At 41.7% G+C, this 20,254-nt stretch overlaps 1 protein-coding gene across 1 annotated transcript in view; it reads right to left on the bottom strand.

Moving 5' to 3' along the window:
- ADAMTS2 (ADAM metallopeptidase with thrombospondin type 1 motif 2) overlaps window positions 1–20,254 on the bottom strand; it is a 167,279-nt gene that overhangs the window by 24,107 nt on the left and 122,918 nt on the right. The window contains exons 6-11 of the mRNA XM_058035093.1: window positions 18,087–18,170; window positions 7,283–7,439; window positions 6,343–6,448; window positions 4,581–4,724; window positions 1,915–2,047; window positions 349–462 (exon numbers count right to left, since the gene is read on the bottom strand). Coding sequence (XP_057891076.1) covers window positions 349–462; window positions 1,915–2,047; window positions 4,581–4,724; window positions 6,343–6,448; window positions 7,283–7,439; window positions 18,087–18,170 — 738 coding nt within the window. The remainder of the gene's footprint in view (window positions 1–348; window positions 463–1,914; window positions 2,048–4,580; window positions 4,725–6,342; window positions 6,449–7,282; window positions 7,440–18,086; window positions 18,171–20,254) is intronic.

Raw genomic sequence — 20,254 nt, 5'->3', positions numbered from 1 at the left:
TTTAATGGTCCCAGAGTGGCCATGCAGAACACACCAGCCCTCACCCCATGTCCTCCCCTCACACTGCTCAGAATCACAGAATATTCTGAGTTGGACGGGACCCACAAGGATAGGCAAGTCCAGCTCTTGAGTGAATGGCCCCTACAGGGATGAAACCCATGTGCTATTAGCACCATGCTCCAACCAGCTGAGCTAATGCTCAGTACTTCACTTGCACTCAGGAGTTTGCCCATCTTAGCAAAGATGGGTAAGGTTCTCCTCTTGCTCCTCTTGATTTTGAGGGGAACATCCCCAGCTGCACACAAACACACATGAACACACACGGGTGTGTGGGTGCACAGCTCTCACCTTCCCTGGCGCACACATGGTCCCGTCCAGCGGAGGCCCTTTCTTGGTTTTGCAGAAATAGGGGTTCTCAGGGTGGCTGCACCACAGCTGCTTGCAGGGATCAAATGTACGGAACTGGAACACACAAAAAAAATCAGAGTGGTTGATGTTTTAGAGCGCTCCCACTGGAAACTGCAACAGGAGCTGCAGATGGGGGGGTTTCTTTCCTAGGTTTAAAATTCCAGCCGTTGGTGCTGATCCCTGAGGAGTACCATGATGTCTGTGGATTGAATATTTGAGCATACAGAATCATGACTCTGAGGTGAGATCCCATCTGCATGAGATGGAATAAAGTCAAACAAAAATAGTTTTACACAAGTGACCAACCAGCTTCCTCAGGCAGTGAGACACACACTGCCTTTTCTTACAGCTTCTCCAAATGGGGCTGCTTCCTTTGGCAAACAAAGCAAAAAATCCTGGTGCACCCATGGGAAATGGAAATGAGCTGCTCAGCTCAGCTGTTGTAATCCCCTTCTTAGGGGGATGGAAATTTGAGATCAGGTCCCCAGTCCAATGAATAAATCAGCATTTTACCTACAATGCAAAGGCTTCTATAGGAGAGGATGGGAAGCACCCACCACAAAACATACTAAATCATGATGTCTGGACATGCTTTTGACTATTCTGAACAAAGAAAAATAGAAAGCCTCCATCTCCCATGCTCTGGAGGATGGCTGTAAGAAAAGATTCTCTTTGGCTGGGACATTCTTCCAAGGCAGCTTCAGAGGGAATTGAGTAAAGACACTACACTACAGCTCATGCTGTAAAGGTCCTCATCCATTATCTAGGGACACTGCTCGGCTCATATATTCCTGCAGATGGGAATGAAAGCAGAAATGTTACATGTCAGCAGCCGCCAGCAGCTGAAAACATCTCTTTCCATTTAATATTTAGTTCTACTTGAGGGGCTGGAGGTGGGAGACACAGCCCTGCTGCAGAAGACTTTATTTTCTGAGGCCAGTCCGCTGAGAATAGCAATAAACTTGCCTTGCTTTAAACTTAGACTTTGCCTCTTATTTTCCTCATACACAAGAGCCAACCGTGTCACAAGAGCCCTTACAAGTTGCTTTGCTCGCTGTGATGCCTATTTTCTCTTGCAAGGTATCAAAATACATCACACTTTCCATAAAATTGGATCATAAAAGCATGCTGCCCTGTGCTAGCACTACGAGATGTGGCAGCAAATCCATCTCCTTCACATCTGGGTGGGAGTTTTGTAGCAAAATAACCAGCTGCCAGCAAGAGGAGGCTCAATAACACAGCAAGTTTCTTTGCTTGACAACTACAGATATTTATGAAACTGCACAATAACTACTTCTGTAACCTCAGCTTAAAAAAAAAAAAAAGACCAAGAGATATTTAGAATAACATATATGACAACATTCAGTTGTTAATCCTTGCTTGCAGATAAGAAGGCAAAATATCTTTCCTTGTGGGCTTCACTACGCTGTCCCTTTTAAGGACATTTCAGAGACACTTAGAGCACTCCTGGATGAGAAACAGCAGCAGCTAAAGTTAAGTACTCACAGCTGTGCACATCATGTATCCCAGCCCGAAGTCAAATCGGCACTGCTCATTCATGGAGTAGTGAATCCCTGGCAGCTGTGGAAGGGAGGGCCAGTCGTGTTCGAAGGGATCATCCCGCAGACAATCGTAGGAGCTGCAACAGGCAACAATTACAGGAACAGATGGGGCTGTGAGGCTTGCACAGTGTTTGTGGTTTCGTTGCCTTTTTGTTCCAAACAAAATACAGCCTGCAATTTCTCAGATCCTGGTCCTGAAGAGTAGCTAATATCACAATTATGGGCACATTCACTTTAGCATGTCGTATCTACCTTCAATGGATTCTACACATCTTTTTTTGAAGCCCTTCCATTGTAATTTCCATTTAGCTTGCAGGTAAATTCCTATCCGTCTCCAGGCCCCTTATGTGAAAAGAATCAAAGGAAGAATCCACATGAGACCAGGAAGAAAAGAAAGTTTAATTAATTTTCCATTTGCGGAATTTCTCGCTGCCTGCAGCTGTCTCTCAAATGAGGTTTCAAAAGCAGAGGCCAGGGTAACCAGCCCAGAACTGAGCTTACAGCTTCCCTGTGTCCTCCCTGAGAAGCAGTGACTCATTTACAGACTTCAGCTGGGTTTGTTCCCTCTCTCTGCTTCTCCTGATCACTCCCAACTCCATCCATAGTTTAAAATAAGTTTTCTTTCTGTGTGATCAATATGGAAGTTTCTCCTCTGCTCCTAAGGAGTGAGGACAGCCTGTAGAATTACATCTGACCAAGTCACGCCAGCACAAAGGACTGATGGCAGTCCCCCCAAATGGTTAACACAGTGTAAGAACTGGTTGATTCACAACACCAGCTGGTTGATTCACAAATCCAGTCCACAGGATCTCTGAAATGTCTCCCAGTTATTCAACAGACATGAGGACACCATACACAAGCCTACCCTGGCAATCATTAAGATTGCCTTGAAGTTACCAATAGCTGAAAGGAGAATTTTGAGGTTAGATTTACTTCAAAGCAAACCATCATTCTGCTTTGTTATAAGACATTTTATAAATAGTTGTATTTAAAAGAACATAAAGCAGCCCTCTAGGCCAGATGATTTTTATTTAATGGCTAAAGCTCTGGAGGATCTTGCTAATTGAAACAATCACACTTCCTTCACAATGTTTTTATTCTTTATTGCCATGTCTAAGATATCTACAATAATAAAAATACTGACTAAAAGACTGACTCATGTTTACTTCATGTATTTTGCTGCATTTTTTCCTGCTCATTTTCAGCTTTTGCTGGTTATGGTGGTAGCTTTCCCATATTTTTTGTAAAACTTGCACATAATAAGGGGAAGGTTTTTTCTGTAAGGAGCAAAAAAAAAAAGGTCATAAACAACAGAATTTGTCAGGGAACTCTACACAGATCTAATGCCTGAAGTGTCAGGTCCAAAAAGGAAGGCAAGGGGCATGGATGAAGCTGTTTAAACAGCTTTTGCATTTAAGGTACTGAAAGAAAAACTAACAACTGAAGACCTGATTCTGGAACCATGTGTGCTCTTCAGATATCTACTAAAGTCAAGAAAAGCCCTGAGCACTTGAAGGGCAGATTTTCCTCTCTAGGCAGCACCATCTTGTCACTGACAGGTATCATAAGCAACAAAAGGCAAGACAGACACGACATTACTGGGTAGCCAAGGCAGTGCTCAGCTAGAGATTAGAGTAGGGAGGGAGGAAAGTTAGCAATGAGATTCATAACAGTGCCTTCCATCACCCCTGAGAGGACAGCAAATACACCCTCAATGTCCAGAAAACAAACAGACACAAATGAAATGAGAATAATGTAGAATGGGCTGATATTGTATTTGCAGGGTGCCCCGATGAAGGAAGCGATGATGAATCTGACTCCATGCTCTCAGAAGGCTAATTTATTGCTTTATGATACTAGGTTATATTAAAGAATACTATACTATACTATACTATACTATACTATACTATACTATACTATACTATACTAAACTAAACTAAGGAATACAGAAAGGATACTTACAGAATGCTAAAAAGATAATAATGATAACTTGTGACTCTGGAGAGAGTCCCAACACAGCTTGGCCCTGATTGGCCAATGAGTGAAAACAACCCACACCAGAAACCAATGAAACAATCACCTGTGGTAAACAATCTCCAAACACATTCCAAAGGAGCAAAACACAGGAGAATCAAATGAGATAAGAATTGTTTCTCTTTTCTCTGAAGCTTCTCAGCTTCCCAGGAGAAAAATCATGGGTGAAGGGATTTTTCAGAAAATGTGAATGTGACAGGCTGCCATCAAAGTGAAGGTGAGAGGAAGAAGTGTTCCCTCACGGAGGGCAGGGGCTGCCCAGTGGTACTCACTGGAGGCAGTGTTACTCACTGGAGGTAGCAGTACTCACTGTAGGCAGTGTTACTCCCTGGAGGCAGTGTTACTCACTGGAGGTAGCAATACTCACTGTAGGCAGTGTTACTCCCTGGAGGCAGTGTTACTCACTGTAGGCAGTGTTACTCACTGGAGGTAACGGTACTCACTGTAGGCAGTGTTACTCACTGGAGGCAGTGTTACTCACTGTAGGCAGTGTTACTCACTGGAGGTAGCGGCACTCACTGTAGGCAGTGTTACTCACTGTAGGCAGTGTTACTCACTGTAGGCAGTGTTACTCACTGGAGGTAGCGGTTCAGCTCCTGCTGGCTGCAGCGGGACCAGTGGAAGCGGTGGAAGGCTGCCTGCACCAGGGGGGCCATGATGCTGCCCAGCCGGACCTCGTCCCCGCAGCGGTTCCCTTGGCCGTCGTGCTCCATTCCTAAACTGCCCCCAACAGAGACACAGAGGTGATGTCCAGGGTGGGCTCCAAGTGCTCTCCCTCCCCGTATCACCAGGGCTTGGTGCCAGCAAGGTTCTGAACTCCCACTGCCCTTGTTCACATGAGCAAAGTCATGGGGAATAAGGGTGAGGACGGAGCTAGAGCTGGTCTGGAGTAACTCCCACATGGAAGGATTGACCCTGGAGAGTACCTTCATGTCATCAGCCTAATCCACTTTCAAAAAAAACCTAAAAATGCCTTTTGTGGGCTTTGTGCACACACACATTTGTGAATTACTACAGCTAAATGTGAATCCATTTCTGAATTACTAAGCCTGCCCACCCTCCAGGAATTCTAACAGAAACATTCCCAGGCTCTAATCTGGAGCTATTCAGGGCTTTATATAACTTCTAAAAAAATCACACCTTAGCTTGATTCAAAGTATTTTGCAACTGCAGACAATTCTTTTGCATGGAAATAAAGAAAGGCAGCACACAGAACGCTAGTTCAGACAAGCTGCTGCTGTTGCCCAGGAGCAATCCCACATTGTTTAAATGTGAAACAGCCTGGAAAGTGGTGGATGCTTTCTAGAAAATTACCCCAAATTACAGATGGTTTAAAATTTCTTTTTGGATTTATTATTAATATATTTGCTCCTTTCCTTTGTTAGAATCTTATACTGTATTTTTAATAAGCACTATTGGACTAATGTGGGCAATATCTGTCCATAGTTAAACCAAATCAACACATTGGGGCTGAATATTGAGGGACTACAAACTTTCTGCAGTCTCTTTTAAAGTCCATGCTGTGTTCTTTTCATTCCTAATTCAAAAATTCTGGAATCTAATACTATCTGAGTCTCAAATAGGTGTCTCTGTCTAACTAAGAGATATGTTTATGGTGATTTCAATAAATTTTGGCACTTCATTGTTTAAAAAAAGAGAAAGGGCCTGCAGGCTTTCACAGGAAAAACAGAATAGATGGAAACTGTTCAGAAAAAGCCTTCTGGTACCTGTTATTCTACCAAAGAGAAAATGGGAAATCAGTGGGAGTTCTCTGGAGGGAGAACAGAGAAACTAAAAAGATCTGGGAAAAGCCAAAGCTCTGACAACTGCTGCTCAGGCATTGGTTCAAATCACATCAACAGGTAAAAGGATTACATTTTTTATATGAGATATATAGAACAGTTGGAACTGCAGTGCTTGGCACCTTGCTTCTATACAGTATTGTTTCCTTTATCAGCACTAACATATACAGATTATGTGCTTATTTAGTATGGATTGCTTGCAAGAATACTGTGTTCCACTGACTCAGTGAATTCATATTTCTTTATTATGGGTACTTTTCATTTCCGCCAGGAGACTACAATACATCGTTCAATCTAGTCCCACAGCAGCCCTGGAAGATATTTTGGTATTAGTTATTTTTTCTCCATTTGAAAATCCCAAAATATAAAGCTTATTTAAGATCATAAAAAAAGCTTTGTGAGAGCTGAGACTTGAAACCAGAGCTCTAAATTCTAAATACTGTTTCTTAACAACAATTGCATCTGTTCAATGTCAACAGCATTTGTTTGTACAAAAAACCATTTAAGGCACAACACAGATGTCCAGTTGTACTCACACATGTCCAGTTTCATGAGCCACCACAAATGCAGATGAAAAACCATCTTCATGGTTGAGAGTGCAGCTCCGGACAGGATGGCACATCCCAGTGACGGGGGCATAGCCTGTGAGAAGCACCAAGGGTTTCAGAAAATGAACAAGTACAGAAAAATCAGCGTGGTGGGAAGTTCTAGGGTGAGCTCTTTCCTTTGTTGTGACTCAAGTATAGTTGAAGTGGTCCTCCCAAGACCTCTGTCCCCAGACATTTAACAATGTTCTCCTTCATCTAGGAAACAGACGAAACCAGCCTTGAACAAATGAAAACTTCCTGGCTCACCAAGAAAATTCTTGTCACCTCTTGGACTGCCCTACAGTTGCCTTTTCTAAGTGCATAAGACAACAGTGGCAAAGAAAACGCCGTGCTGCTGTATGGAGGAGCCCAAAACCACCCCTCAGGGAGCAAAGCCCCATCCCTGTGTTAACAGCAGTTCTGGCCAACTCAAAATGAATGGGAAAGGTCTGAGATTTCTCCCCTCTGGTGAAAATCCTGATCTCACAGGAGGCAGAGGTCTGAAAAATGGAAAAAGGGGACAGCGCTTGGCCCTGCTGTTCCAGTCCTCTCCATAACAACATTTTTTGCAATTTGGCTGTAACACAGCAACAGCTTTGGAACTTTTAAAACACAAAATCTATTATTTAATCTTTGGGCATTTCCAGGACTGTTTACATATGCATCCCATTTTCTTTGCTTCAGTGAGAACACAGAAATGATCCAATAGATAACCAGTAAGAAAGAATCAAATAACAAATAAAGCAGTTACAACTGAGAATGGCCCAGCACGGAGCTCTTGGGGAGAGAAAACACTGAGCACAGCTCAGCAAAAGACGTACAGTTAAACTTCACGTGGTTAGCCTGGCTCGGTAATAAATGCAAATGCAAAGCAAAGCCAGGCACACACCTTGCATGCCTGACGGACCAAAATCCTGCCTGGTGAGGAAGATGGCGTGGTCGTGGTACTCGGCGTGCCCCGTGTCAGGTTTCTGCTGCAGGTAGGCCCAGCGACACACGTTCTCCAGGCTTTGGGAGGGGTTCCCAATCTCTATCAGACTCATGGACTGCAGTCACACAGGGAAAAAATGACACCAAGAGTTATTTATTAGAAGCGTAGGCAATTTTTTTTCCCCAACTTTTTCAGGCACTTGACTAAGCATCCCATTTCCATTAAAAGTTTGTTCTTAATTAAGAGATACTTATGCTTCAGAAACAAATTTTACTGGATCAAGAAAGCAAGAAAATAGCTAAAGTTCATGGTTAGATTGTGAATTCTACATTTAATGAGATCTAAGATGTAACAAAATTTTAAAAATAGACAAGAAATGAAAAGATGGGTATTTTAATGACAAAACTGATACTGGGTTGGGCACTCATTATTTCTATGCAACCCTGGCATCAGTTTACATCTCTTTATCATCTCTTTATCATCACTTCCAGTCTGGATATACAGTTCCTGATGGAGCCCCTGTCCCTTTTGGAACCACAACAGACTCAACCAGGAGAGACTGACCCAGTGTGGGGAAGATCAATGCCTAATGGCTAAGAAAAGCCTATCACAACAACTGCAGAGAGCCAGCACCCTGTCCTGTTCAACACTGCTTTTGTCATGAAATTGAGCTGTTTAGGCTGTTCTGGCAGACCTTGGCACATTCTTGGATGCTCTGTTGGTGTAAAACCAAGTGTACTTTTTCAGCTGCACTTGAACCATTACTTCCAGAAATGGACTTTCTCAGTGACTGTCTTTTAAATTGCATTTTCTTTATCCCATTACTCATCTGAAGATCGTTCAGAAGGTAGAACACAACTTCCCACTGAGGGATGCCATTCTCCATGTAAACCACAGGTTACATGGGTGGTGAACTGACACAGCATGGCTGGCTCCAGTGAGCTGATGTGTTAGGTGAGGCGCAAAGAACAGTTCTCTTGAGCAAGGAAGAGAAAGGAGAGAAAGGTATTTAGGTATTTTAAAATCCAACTATTACATTTGCCTCTTCTTTTTTTTTTTTTAGTAGTACTTTCTTAGGAGCTCCCAGCTAATTCTGCTTGATACTGTGCACTGCTAAAACTTTAAAAAGCTTATTGTATGTGGGATACTCCAGAATGTATGACTAACTGACCTGTCCCAGGACTTCCAGGATTTGTAAGAACTACAGATGTGAACCCTGGCTTTTCATTTGCAAAAATTATATTACCATGACAACACTGTAATCATAACAAAACCCACTACAGTTTAGATGCTATACTGTACTGCAAGCATTTGTCATTCCAAAATACTTAATGTAGAGCAAAACTTAGCCTATGCCAAAAATAAGAGAGAAGTAATACAATTCATGTTTAAATACAGATGTATTTGACGTGTCCTCTAATTGAATGCATGATGGAGTACATAGAGTATTGACTACATGAAAAAGAAAATCCTCAAAGGGTTGTGGAGGAACAACTGGAATTGATAAAAGAAGTGTCTGCCAAACTGAGGTCTGATTTTGGCAAAACTAAGATATTACAATTCTGCAAATGTTCAGAAAAACAAATTTATAAACCAAATAGAGCACAGTTTGGACTCTGATACCACTGTGGAATGAAAAAGTTGTAATATAATCCTGTATTGGATCATACTGCTTCCAGCCATAATTCCCTTGGAAATTGAACTAATAACTGTATTTAAAATGGTGGGGACAGTTGTGGTGCCATTTTTGAATCTCTGTATATTTATAAGAACATACTTAAACAAACTTTGAGTTACTAATACAGGGCAAAATCCCGGCTCTCCAAGAAAAATCCTAGTCTGTTAAAAGGGTTTGACTGTTGCTGAGGTCTTTAATAACATCCATCAGTGGTAAAACAAAAACAAACAAGCAAACAAACACAAAACTTATCTATACCACCTTCACTCTTATTTCTCTAAAACTGCGCAAAAAAGATCAATTCCTTCAAGGAACTCAATAAAAGTATCTGACTGCAAGACTCAAAAGCAAAGAATGCTGCAAAATGAAGTTGAGAGACCTCTAGTTTTCTAATATTTTCTGATGTTTGCTAATACTTCCTTATTTCATAATGATCTCCTTGTGTACATTCTATCAAATGAAAAATTGCATCATTTAAGACACAATGATCAGAAAACAATGAAAACACACACCCTATCAACATATGCTTTGTTTAAGGGTATCCAATTATTTGCAAAGAACTCTTGAATTTGCATGATCAGCAAAAAAGCACAGAAAATAAAATGTCAATTATTTCCTAATAACCACTGCTTTATAGCTGCCCTCTGTCATCTCTTCCCTGCCTGCTAAACCAAACCCTTGTTGGTGTTTATCACAAAAGCAGAATGTTTGTCTCTGAATGAACCAAGGGAGCAGGTTTCAGCGCTGCTCTGATTAACATCGAGTCTGCCAGGGGCCAGAGCAGTCTGGCACAGCAGAGTAGCAGCTCCCGTGGCTCAGCCCTGCCCTGGCATTGCCACGAGTCAACAACTCCCTCACTGGATTCTGAGTCCATTCCAGGAGCAAAACCACAGGCTCAGTCCAAGAGAACCTCAATGCTTACTTATCAAAACACTGATTTTAGAGTTTGTCTTCAAGCAAATGAAGTTGGACCAAGTGGTTAACGTGGAGCATGGTGGGGTTTTTGCATCCAACACAATAGGGAGAAAGAAAAAAAACCCTTTCACATAAATGGGGAAGCTGAGAACACACAAGTCCTAGAAAACATGTTTTAGCTGACCCAACTTTTTGCCAACGACACAACTTTATCATAAACCTGAGCCTTACTGCTCTTTAAGCTGGGAAACAACATATCCAGCAAGAAGTCAATTATTTTGAGTGTCTGTGTGCTATGAATGTAAGCAACAAGTCTAGGTCCTGTAAGTAAGAAGGACTTCAAAGAGTGAGAAGAAAAACTCAGTCTGTCTGCTGAGTACTCCAAGTCCACGGAGCAAAATCATCTGGTCATTAATCCCTTGTCTTGTCTTTCCCCACTGTAATGGAGCAGCCTGAAAAGAGAAACCCACTTGATTCCTAGCAAATTTTCACCTGAACACCCACTTTCTGCAATTTGCCAAAGACTTTCAGATCAGAAAGGCTCCATCAGTGCTAACAGCAAATATTGCATGGCTGGGGAGCCATCAGGGAGTCAAGCTCACTGTGCTGTGCAACTACACTGGCTGAGACTGAAGAACCACAAACACCATGGTCCTCTCCTCAGAGCAGGCAATGTCATGGCCAGGAAAGGGAATTAGTGTTTCCCTCCAAAGAACCTCCAAGGCTCCAGTGGTCTTTGGGTCAGAGACTTCTAAGCCAGGCATGCCTTTATACAGAATTTTATCCATTTTTCCAGCTGCCTTGTCTTTACAGATAGATGCTGCTGTCCTGAAGAAAGGAGTCTGGGAGATTGTGGGACCAGGCAGAGCTTGTTAGTAGACAGGGCAGATGTCATATGTTTTACAAGGACGTTGTCCAAAAATTACTCTTGTAGAGATATCAGATAACACTTAATAATATTTTCTTTTGGAAACCAATGTGGGCTTTCATCAGAGCCCAACCCTTTATTAAATGGACAAAGCAAATAAAGGAAGAGGAACAGAGATGAGCTGCGTGCTGTAATAAGGGCTGAAAGGTAAAATCCCTCTTGTCGCACAGCAAACCGGGGGAACTGGGGGCCAGCAGGCTGCACATGGAGAAGAGGTGTAGGTGTTACTCTTGGCCAGCAAAGGGCTCACACTGCCAGCAACCCACAGGTCCTGCAGCTGGCTGGGAGCTCTGACCTGGCTGGGAAGGACCTCTTTCCAAGCAGGACAGCAGGCCCGTGGAGAGCATTACTCAGCTGATCAGCAGGAAAACTGCCAATGGAAAGAGAAACTTTCCTTCTCACAGCAAGGAAAGCAGAAATATCTGTGAACTGCTGATGGAAACAGATGGAGATGTTGGCCAAGAAGTGGAAAGGGCTCAGCTGGGAAAACATCCCCCAGGCGAGGAGATACCACAGAGGGTGACGAGGACAGTCTGCCCTACAGAACTATCTGAGGCCTTTTCTCTGGGAAACTCAACGTCTACCAATGCTGCACATTTCCCTTCCTTCTTTTTTGATTCTGCCTTCATTTTTTCTCCACTCCCTTCCTTCTTAGATGGAAGCAACAACAACAACAACAACAAAAAAAAAAAAAAAAAAAAAAAAAAAAAAAAAAAAAAAAAAAGAAGACGCCAACTGAGTTGCAGTTGCATTCATACAAAGAGGCAAAGCAGGGCAGTAAGAGGTGGTTGAAAGTCAGAGAGGTCTCTGAACCTTCTTATCCTTTGGGAAGTTATCAGTTCTCTCATATGAACACACTGAAGAACAAGTCATTCATGAAGCTGTGGAAAGTCCTTAAAATACTTGTGGAGACTGGAGATTGTGGGGCAAGGAAGAAATAAGTATTTCTTTTTTCTTTAACAATGTCAAAGTTATCTTAGAAGAAAGCTGCAAAATTAGTCTATATTCTACCCAAGCCTTTCAAGAACGTTCAAGCTGCCAGCCCATGGGAAAGACACAGAATGGCAGCTCCCCTTAAACAAACGTTTTATTTATCTGATATTTGGCAGCACTGGGTACAACTATGCAAAAGTGATGATGAGCAGGTACCTGGTGATAAGAATATAAGAAATTTAGGCTGGTCAGAAGCTTGGGACCTTTCCTAACTCATCCATTAGGTGGTGCTCCAAGAGAACCAACGGAGAAGGCTTTGCAGCTCTTCAGTAACTCCAGGAGGAGCAGAAATATTCTTAACATGACAGGCTTCAAACTATAGCAGGAAAAGTTGGACCACAGCAGTGAACACATTCAGGAAACAATTTAACATATGACTTTCCCTTCCTGAATGTGTAAAGTCTCTGCAAAACACACTGTTAACATTGCTTCTACGTGGCATTTTTATTGCTCATTGGATATTGGATTAAAACTTCTATATTCTTCTTTCATCCTGAACAAGACAAGCAAAAGATAAATAAATACAATTATTGAATGTCCATGGTAACCAAACTAACAAAAATAGCTCATTCAGCAAACTGTCATTTTGCATTCAAGGGATTTGTAAAGCTTTCTTATGGCAGCAGTTTGTAAACATTTTTCAGTATCTAATTCTGTATAAATGTAAGCAGATCAGGAGTACAAAGTACTGTTTATGCTATCAGCCAGCTCCACATTCTTCAAGGTCCCAACAAAACACACTGGGGAATTATAAACTCCAAGTGTAATATATAAATAAGGGAATTCAACAATTCTCCCAGATAAAAAACAGGAGGGGCAATATCTCTTCTCTTTATCCCCATATGAAACATGAAAACAGCGCAAAAATATGAACAGCTGCCAAAATGCTACATCATATGTAGGTCCTGGCCTTGCAACTCAGCCTGTGCAGAACTGGTTACTGGACATGGCCAAATGCTGGGGTCAACAACTCCATCTTCAGACACATCAGTAAGGTCAGGGCTTGTTGATTCCTGCTGATTCTTTCAGGTCTTCTGCATCTACCAATGTCAGTGGAAAAATAAGATACTCAACTCATTTGTGACCTAGTACAAGGAGAGGCTGGAGGAGGCTCAGGAAGATCTCAATAGATATAAAAACCTATTGGGCAGGGAATAAAGATGACTGAGGCAGTCGTCTCAGTGGGATCCAGAGAAAGGAGAAGAGGCAATAGGCAAGAAAAAAAGCATTTAGGAGTGTTACTGTAGTTTTACCATAAGAGTGGCCAAACATTGGGAAGGGTTGTCCAGAGAGGTTACTGAGTCTCTGGAAATATTCAAAACCAAGCTGGACAAAGTCCTGAACAACCTGCTCCAGGTGACCTTGCTCTGAGCAGGGCAGCTGGACTAGATGAGGTCCATTCCAAGCACAGCTGTTCCATGGCCCTAATGTGCAGCTAAAAACCTCCTTGCATTGCCAGGCACAGGTGCTCTCAGCCAGAGCCTTTGCCCTTTAGTGGGAGAGGTGGAGGTGCTCATTCCTTTCCCTCCAGGCAAACATCAGGGTCAACAGCAAAATAGTAAAGACAAACACCATATTTAAGGAATAAACCTGATCTGTGCTTCCAAAGCTGCCTTATGGGAAACAGAGATCAAGAAGAACCTGACTCAGACTGAACCAGCAATTCCATCCTGGCTGAACCAGGAACATCTCCCCTGCTTGTATCAAGCTTAGACATGAAAAGGTCAGATGGCAGAGACAAAGAGAGCATCATTTATGAAAATAACAAAGGTAAAGCCTTGTCCCCAGTGAAGGCAGCAGGAGCTCTGCTAATGTCTCAGACATACAAAATTGAAAATACCTTCTCAGTTGGACAGTCCTGTCTTATGAGGTTGCAGGCATCCATCCCATAGCACCTTCTTCTTCAACTGTTACCTCAAAGGGTTTTCTTCCCTCCCCCAGCTATTTGAGAGGCTCTCTGCTGTGGCAGTCAGGTTCCTCTTTCACTCTGACCAAGTTAACACGTGGTCAGAGTCCAGCCACTTGTTATGGTGCCAGCACTGGTTTACAGCTTATGTGGCTTTTCTCTCCCTCCTGGTTGCATTTCCAGATGCCATGGAGCACAGCCAGCATCCCTCAGCCCATCCCACCCTGCTCCAGGCTGAATACTCTTGGGCTGTGCATAGTGCCAGAGGAGAGCTCAGGGTGTCCTGCGCTGCCACACTCACATTTCCCAAGAAATAACCCTCACAAATCCTCAGGGGGCTGCATTTATTGAAACCCTGCAGTCCCTGCAAAATTCTTTCCAAGTGTTTTTTCATTAATCACTGAATTAATTACATCCATCCCAGCTAACCTGTGATTTCCTCTGTGCTGTGCAAGGGCAGCTCATCTGCACACAGAGTCACCATTGTCAGTGGACAGAGCGTGGGGCTGCAGCCAGGAATTTATGAGGTCTTATCCCCAGCCTGCCAGTGGCCTTCCGTGTGGCCTTGGAAAATAACACTTAACATCTTTGTTTTTTTAGCTGTAAAATGGGAATAATAATCTTTATTCATTCACCTCAAAGAGGCGATGAGAGGATTTTATGCAGTGCTCAGTGTTTAAATGTTTCCAAACAAATTTTAGAATAACCAGTCAGGGCTTTTAAATGCATGCTCAGCTCATCTCTTGCAACCTCCTCTGCACTTGGTGCTCGTGGTTGCTTTGCTTATTTCCCTGAGTATTCTAGAGCTAGCTGTATTATAGAGCTGTTACAACCAAAATAGGTCTAAGTGGAATAATTCGCACAAACATTGAATTATATTAATCTCAAATATACCCGCAGTTGCCAAAATTTGGAACCAATCTTCCTACTACTGAAGTCAAAAAGGCAGAAATGAGCCAGCTCATCTTTTTCCCATTTGAAGAAAAATGCACTGCATGTACCCTGTTTACTTATTTGCAGTATCCCATCCCATCAAAAAAGCCAGTGACTTTGGAAGTCAATGTCAAGAAAATAGAGAGAAATGCATTGTGGCTTCTGAAGCCAACACAGATATGGAGAAGCCTCTGCAGAACATATTTTTCTATCCTAATGATGGAATTGATAAATGAGTGGGCAGCAGCAAGGCACAGCTGAAGCCTTCACATCAGTCTGTGGTACATCATTTGCAGGAAGTACTGAGAGAAAAGTGGGGAGTCAGGGAAGGGCTGGCAGCTCCTGCAAAGTCCTGTAAATCTACCCCATCCCCAGCCCAGCCACACTGCCTGCTCCCCAAACACCACCCAGCCAGAGCCCAAGCCCGGTGCTCTTGGCAGGGCTCAACCTGCCACCCCCTCAAAGTCCTGGGATGATAACTCACACAAAGTGCTAATTCAGTAAAACCATGTCTGATCTTTTCAATTCATCCCTGAAGTAATTTCGGCATGTGATCACTAAGGAATATGTTCCATTTTTTCATCTTACACATATTAATGCTATTCCTGAAATTACCGAAACTTCTGCATGTACAGTTGCCTGTGTTTGAGAATATTAAAATATAAGTACATTTGAAAGAGTGGAGTACCTTCAAGCAAGAACCAGTGAAAGGTTGGTTGCTATGCAACTCAAGTATTGTCCATATTATTCTTATCAACAGATGACATATTGTATAAAATAATATAATCATCTGAAAAACCCACAATCCAGTAGAAGGCTGCTCAGGGGTGGAGAATTGGCAATAGCTGAGAGTGCTGTCATAAGCCTGACGTTGATGGTACATACTTCATCAATTACAGAACCATAATGTAATTATTATGATTATTTAAATGGCACCCTTGATAATATATATAAATTGCCTGCAGTGAAGCAAATGAATCTGAAGATATTAGCTCCATGCTTTCAAAAGAAATGCTTACTCAAACAAGACTGGGATAACATTTTCATGTTGTGAAGCCAACCACGCTGCTTCATTCATGCACTGCCTTAACTTGTACAAGTACCCCACTAAATGCTATGTGTTTTGAATATATATTTTCCTAAAAATTGTTAGTGCTCGTGTGTGGGACAGTAAAATATTCAAGGCTTTGTTCTATTTACTCAGAACAGGTTCAGAAAATAACAACTATATACTTCTTCTCTCTGCTTTTCCACTTGGGACAGTAATTCCATTTGGGATAATAATTTATTAACCCAAACCTATAAGGAAAATTCTCCTCACCTTCTACTCCCTGGTACTGGGACTCCTCTTATCAGGAACTTTAAAAACATGAACAGAAAAGGATATATTCTTATACAGCCATGGCATGCAGGTTCTCACATCATAAAGTAGAGGAGTTCTGGATTGATATCTTTTAAATATACTTTTTGCTGTTTTTAGAAAGCTATAGATTGGGTATATATTCATGTAAACATATAAACATAAACAAATATATATATTCATGTAAACAAGAATCAGATATGGAAATGCAAGAAAAATTATCTTTGGGACAAGCTTGTGATAGCAGAATCATTCCACTGAAACCAGCAGGACAACTCAGAAGCTAAAGCATTGTCCACTGCAGATTGTGGATGTAGAATCCAGAAGCAGAATATCCACAAGCAGATTACACAGACCTGCAAATGCTACTTCTGTGATGTGGCCAAAGAACTGCCAAAAAATGCTGGATTCTGTCCTCCACCCCAACTCTCCTCTCTAAAGAATATGAAACTGGTAACTTTCAAATTATAAATGGACAAATCTTTGCTCTTCACAAGAAAACAAAGATCCTTAAGATGGAATGATGACTGCTGTAGCCACTGTCTGCCATCTGGAAAATGGCAGAAATAACCAGAGCTCACATTGAGGCAGATCTATAGGGCTAAAGATGAATAATAATAAACACATAACAATTATGAAATACCTATGTACTAAGGACTGCAAAGAAATTACTAGCCCAGGTACTAATTCTGCTGGCTTCCACCACTATTGCAACATCAGATTTGTATGAGATTCATAAGTCAATTTGCAACCAATTTTTTGCCACTACAGCAATATCAAGGATATATATTTTGTAATTCAATGTTAGCTATACACTCCATGAAGTCTCAATCACAAAATGGCAAATATGACCTTTTTTTACATTTACTTTAGGACATACTTCTGATTAAGCTTATTCAACGTGCATAACTACATCATCATCATCACTGCAGGAAAAGCAGAGATAGATTGGTGTGTTTAGTTCTCAGATGGGGAAGATCCAATAGAAAAATTTAACCTGTACCCAGGTAATCAGTCTCCTGCAGAGGCCAGACTAAACCTGAGAGCTCCCTCATTTGAACCAGGGAGGAAAATTCTCCACTGGTGTTGAGCAGGGTAAGCTGGTGAATGCAGTGGAGCTTCACCATCTGCACTGGCTCTTTGCTGACAGCATTCCAGCAACTTCCATGAACAGACATGGAGTCATCCAGAATCCAGGGTTCCTACATGAACATGGAAATCCCAGCAATTCCAGCCGCAGGAAGGTGTATTGGATGTTAACACTCTGCCCTGAGCAGCTGGGCCTGATGCTGCATTGGAGGCACTAAAATCACATGTCCTTAACCAAAGCAGTTATCAACATACTTGAAACGTCCTGTTCTTGTTCCCATGGAATCTGATGTTGACTTGGCAGTAACAGGACACAGGTACTGAACAGATCAATACTTTTGAAACCCATTTAACATTTTGTTCCTTTTTACCCAGGTTTTGTCTGTGGAGCATCCCCTTCCACAGAAACTGAGAGAAAGAACACTTGATATTTTTAATTACAGATTTGATCTGCAGAGCTCTTGCCTTCTGGCCCCTATTCCACAGAACACCCATTTTACTTTAAGCACATGTGTAGTTCCCCTGATAATAAGCACAAGTATAAATGAGTTCTTAGAAAGCAGCCATAGCCCTCAGCATCTTGCAGAGCTGACCTTGTGTTTACTGTTACTTACACACACTTGAACCAGAACACAACTGTGTTTTCTTTAGGAACTAAAATGTTCTCTATGTTTCATGGACTATTCCAAACAAATCTGAAAAGACAGACTGCCAGAGCTAAGCAGTAACATCAAATGACACAGGGAAAACCCAGAAGAAATTGAAATTATTTGAAATGTAAAGTTTAAATGATAAACAGATATATATAAACATGAAAGTTCTTTATATTCACAGACTAACAAGGCTAATATATATGGAATAAAATACAGAACAAATACATATCCCCAGTAACTGCACTCTTCATAAAAGAATGAAGTCTATAGATATTGATATCCTCCATTTAAATTAACCTTTCCTTACCTTGCCGTAGCTCAGCAGGATTATCCTCACCAAGACAACGTTAATGTGAGCACCCAGGGACTCATCATGATAAATTTCATTAACCTGCAAAAGAGTTCAGTGCTTTAACAATGGTAACTATGAAGGCAGTGATACAGCCAGTACCTTTTATGCTCTGTCATTAGGCCAGACACCGCTTTGTGATCATATTTAAAACATTAAAAACTCCAGTAATGAGAGAGGGAATGGGTTTTTTCCAAACTCCGCTGTAACCTCCCAACAGGCCATAATTTAGGGAATCATTTAAAATAAATATATTACTCAGCGACTTCAGATTACCAGGTATCAAGTGCCAGTCTAATTGCACTTGGAGGTATGTTGGTGCACCCACACCATGCAGCTGAGCTGACCCATGTGCACCCACTGGAGCCTGGAGCATGGCAATCCAAGCAAAATCCCAAATGTCTCTCTGCTGAGCAGGACCATGCATAGGGAAGGGGATGAGTGAGCAGAGAGACAGGACCTCTCTCCCAAGAGCCATTCACTGGATCAGCTCGGCTGCACCCTGTAACTCTTCCATCTGGGACCCATCATATCACACTCTGCCAAGAGGACGTGCCTCCCCCAAAAAGCTGGTCAGGCACATGAGCTGGCTTTATTGTGTGTCAAAACTCATCAGTGTTAAACTTTGCAAGTAGAACAAAAGCTACAAAATGCCAGCAAGTTAATATTGTCTTTCTTTGTATACCAGAGCTACGTAGCTGAACACGCACATGGGGAAATCACCCCAGGAACGATGAAAAGAAAACTGTAAATATTTAGAGTAGAGAATGAAATGTGGATGAATAACAATTACTTAGGAAACACTGCTACAGGCAAGCTGGGCAAATATTAACTGTTAACGAGGCTGATTTAAGTATTCAGTGATGAAGACTGCATGAGACTTGGCCAAATGGCAGGGGTTTAGCTTTACAAATTAGAAGAGGCAGATGAGATCCCTGCAAGGCAAGTTCCTTCCCTAAAACTTCCTTCCCTTGGTAAAGGTTGCACCAAACTGAACTGTTTTTTTACTGGATGGACCTAGATTTCATTTATTCCTGCAAACTAGATTCATTACTTCAAGCTAATAAATAACTTTCGGGGAACCTTTCATTTGAAACATGGTAAATAATGTCCTGCTACTTCAATCAGCCCCAGTTTTAATGGCCCATATTTTATCTCTTCAAAAACCATTAAAATTAAATACATCAGTGTAGGTTTTGCTAAGCAATCCCCACTGACATTTTAAAGTGAATTTTAATTTGTTTCATCAGTATTTTTTGACAGAAGAGCCTTATTTTATGCCGGGTAGATATCCAAGTTTTCAACAGTCCTGAGTGTCCTGCTGAAGCACAGCTCCAGGAGGAGGCTCACACCCTCCAGGACACCTGGGGAACATTCTGGGGGATGCCTGGGATGCAGGTTGATGAGCAAGCAGATCCTTGGAATAAAATGGTGGATGAGGAGCCCATGGCTATGAGTGGCCTCAGGGGCTTCTGTTTTCCTTGCAGGGTAGAAGGAGCTGATTATGTTCAAATCTGCTTTGTGAACAATCCCTCTAGAAATCAGATCATCTATTTGCATGTTTAAATAAGACTTTAGAAGACTAACTTTATGTTCTGAAATTTTAAAAACACTCCTTCTTTTACTTTGAGGACCATTGCTCAACACAGATTTTAAAGAGGTAAGACATAAACACATTTTGCTTTTCAAAAATTCTTTCACCCAGGAAAAAGACCCTTGAATGCTGTCAAGGGAGACACGGATATTAATTTGCCTCCCTCTTTGTGTGGTGAGAAGAGAGTACTCACATCAAGGATATGAGGTTGAAATAAGCTGCAAATTACCTGTACATGAAATGAGTATTAAACAAAAAACTGCTGTGTATAGAGGACAGTAAACACAGCATGTAAATAAGTATTTAATTAGTTCATAAAGCATAATCCAAATTGGTGCACACCACTCTCTCATTAACATCCAGAATTTAACCTAAGCCTCTTTTAACAATTGTTGAGTAACCGAACAACTGTATCGCTGTTGTGTGCCAAAGGGAAACTTGGCTTGAAAACATTGATGGAACAGAATTAAAACACTGTTTGACTATTCATGCAAATGACATCTAACAAACAAACTGTGAATGAGCAGAAAAG

Source organism: Melospiza georgiana, chromosome 15 (assembly GCF_028018845.1).
Source record: "Melospiza georgiana isolate bMelGeo1 chromosome 15, bMelGeo1.pri, whole genome shotgun sequence".
NCBI lineage: Eukaryota > Metazoa > Chordata > Aves > Passeriformes > Passerellidae > Melospiza > Melospiza georgiana.
Note: the sequence above shows the minus strand (reverse complement) of the source record. Positions and strands in the feature narration are given on the sequence as shown.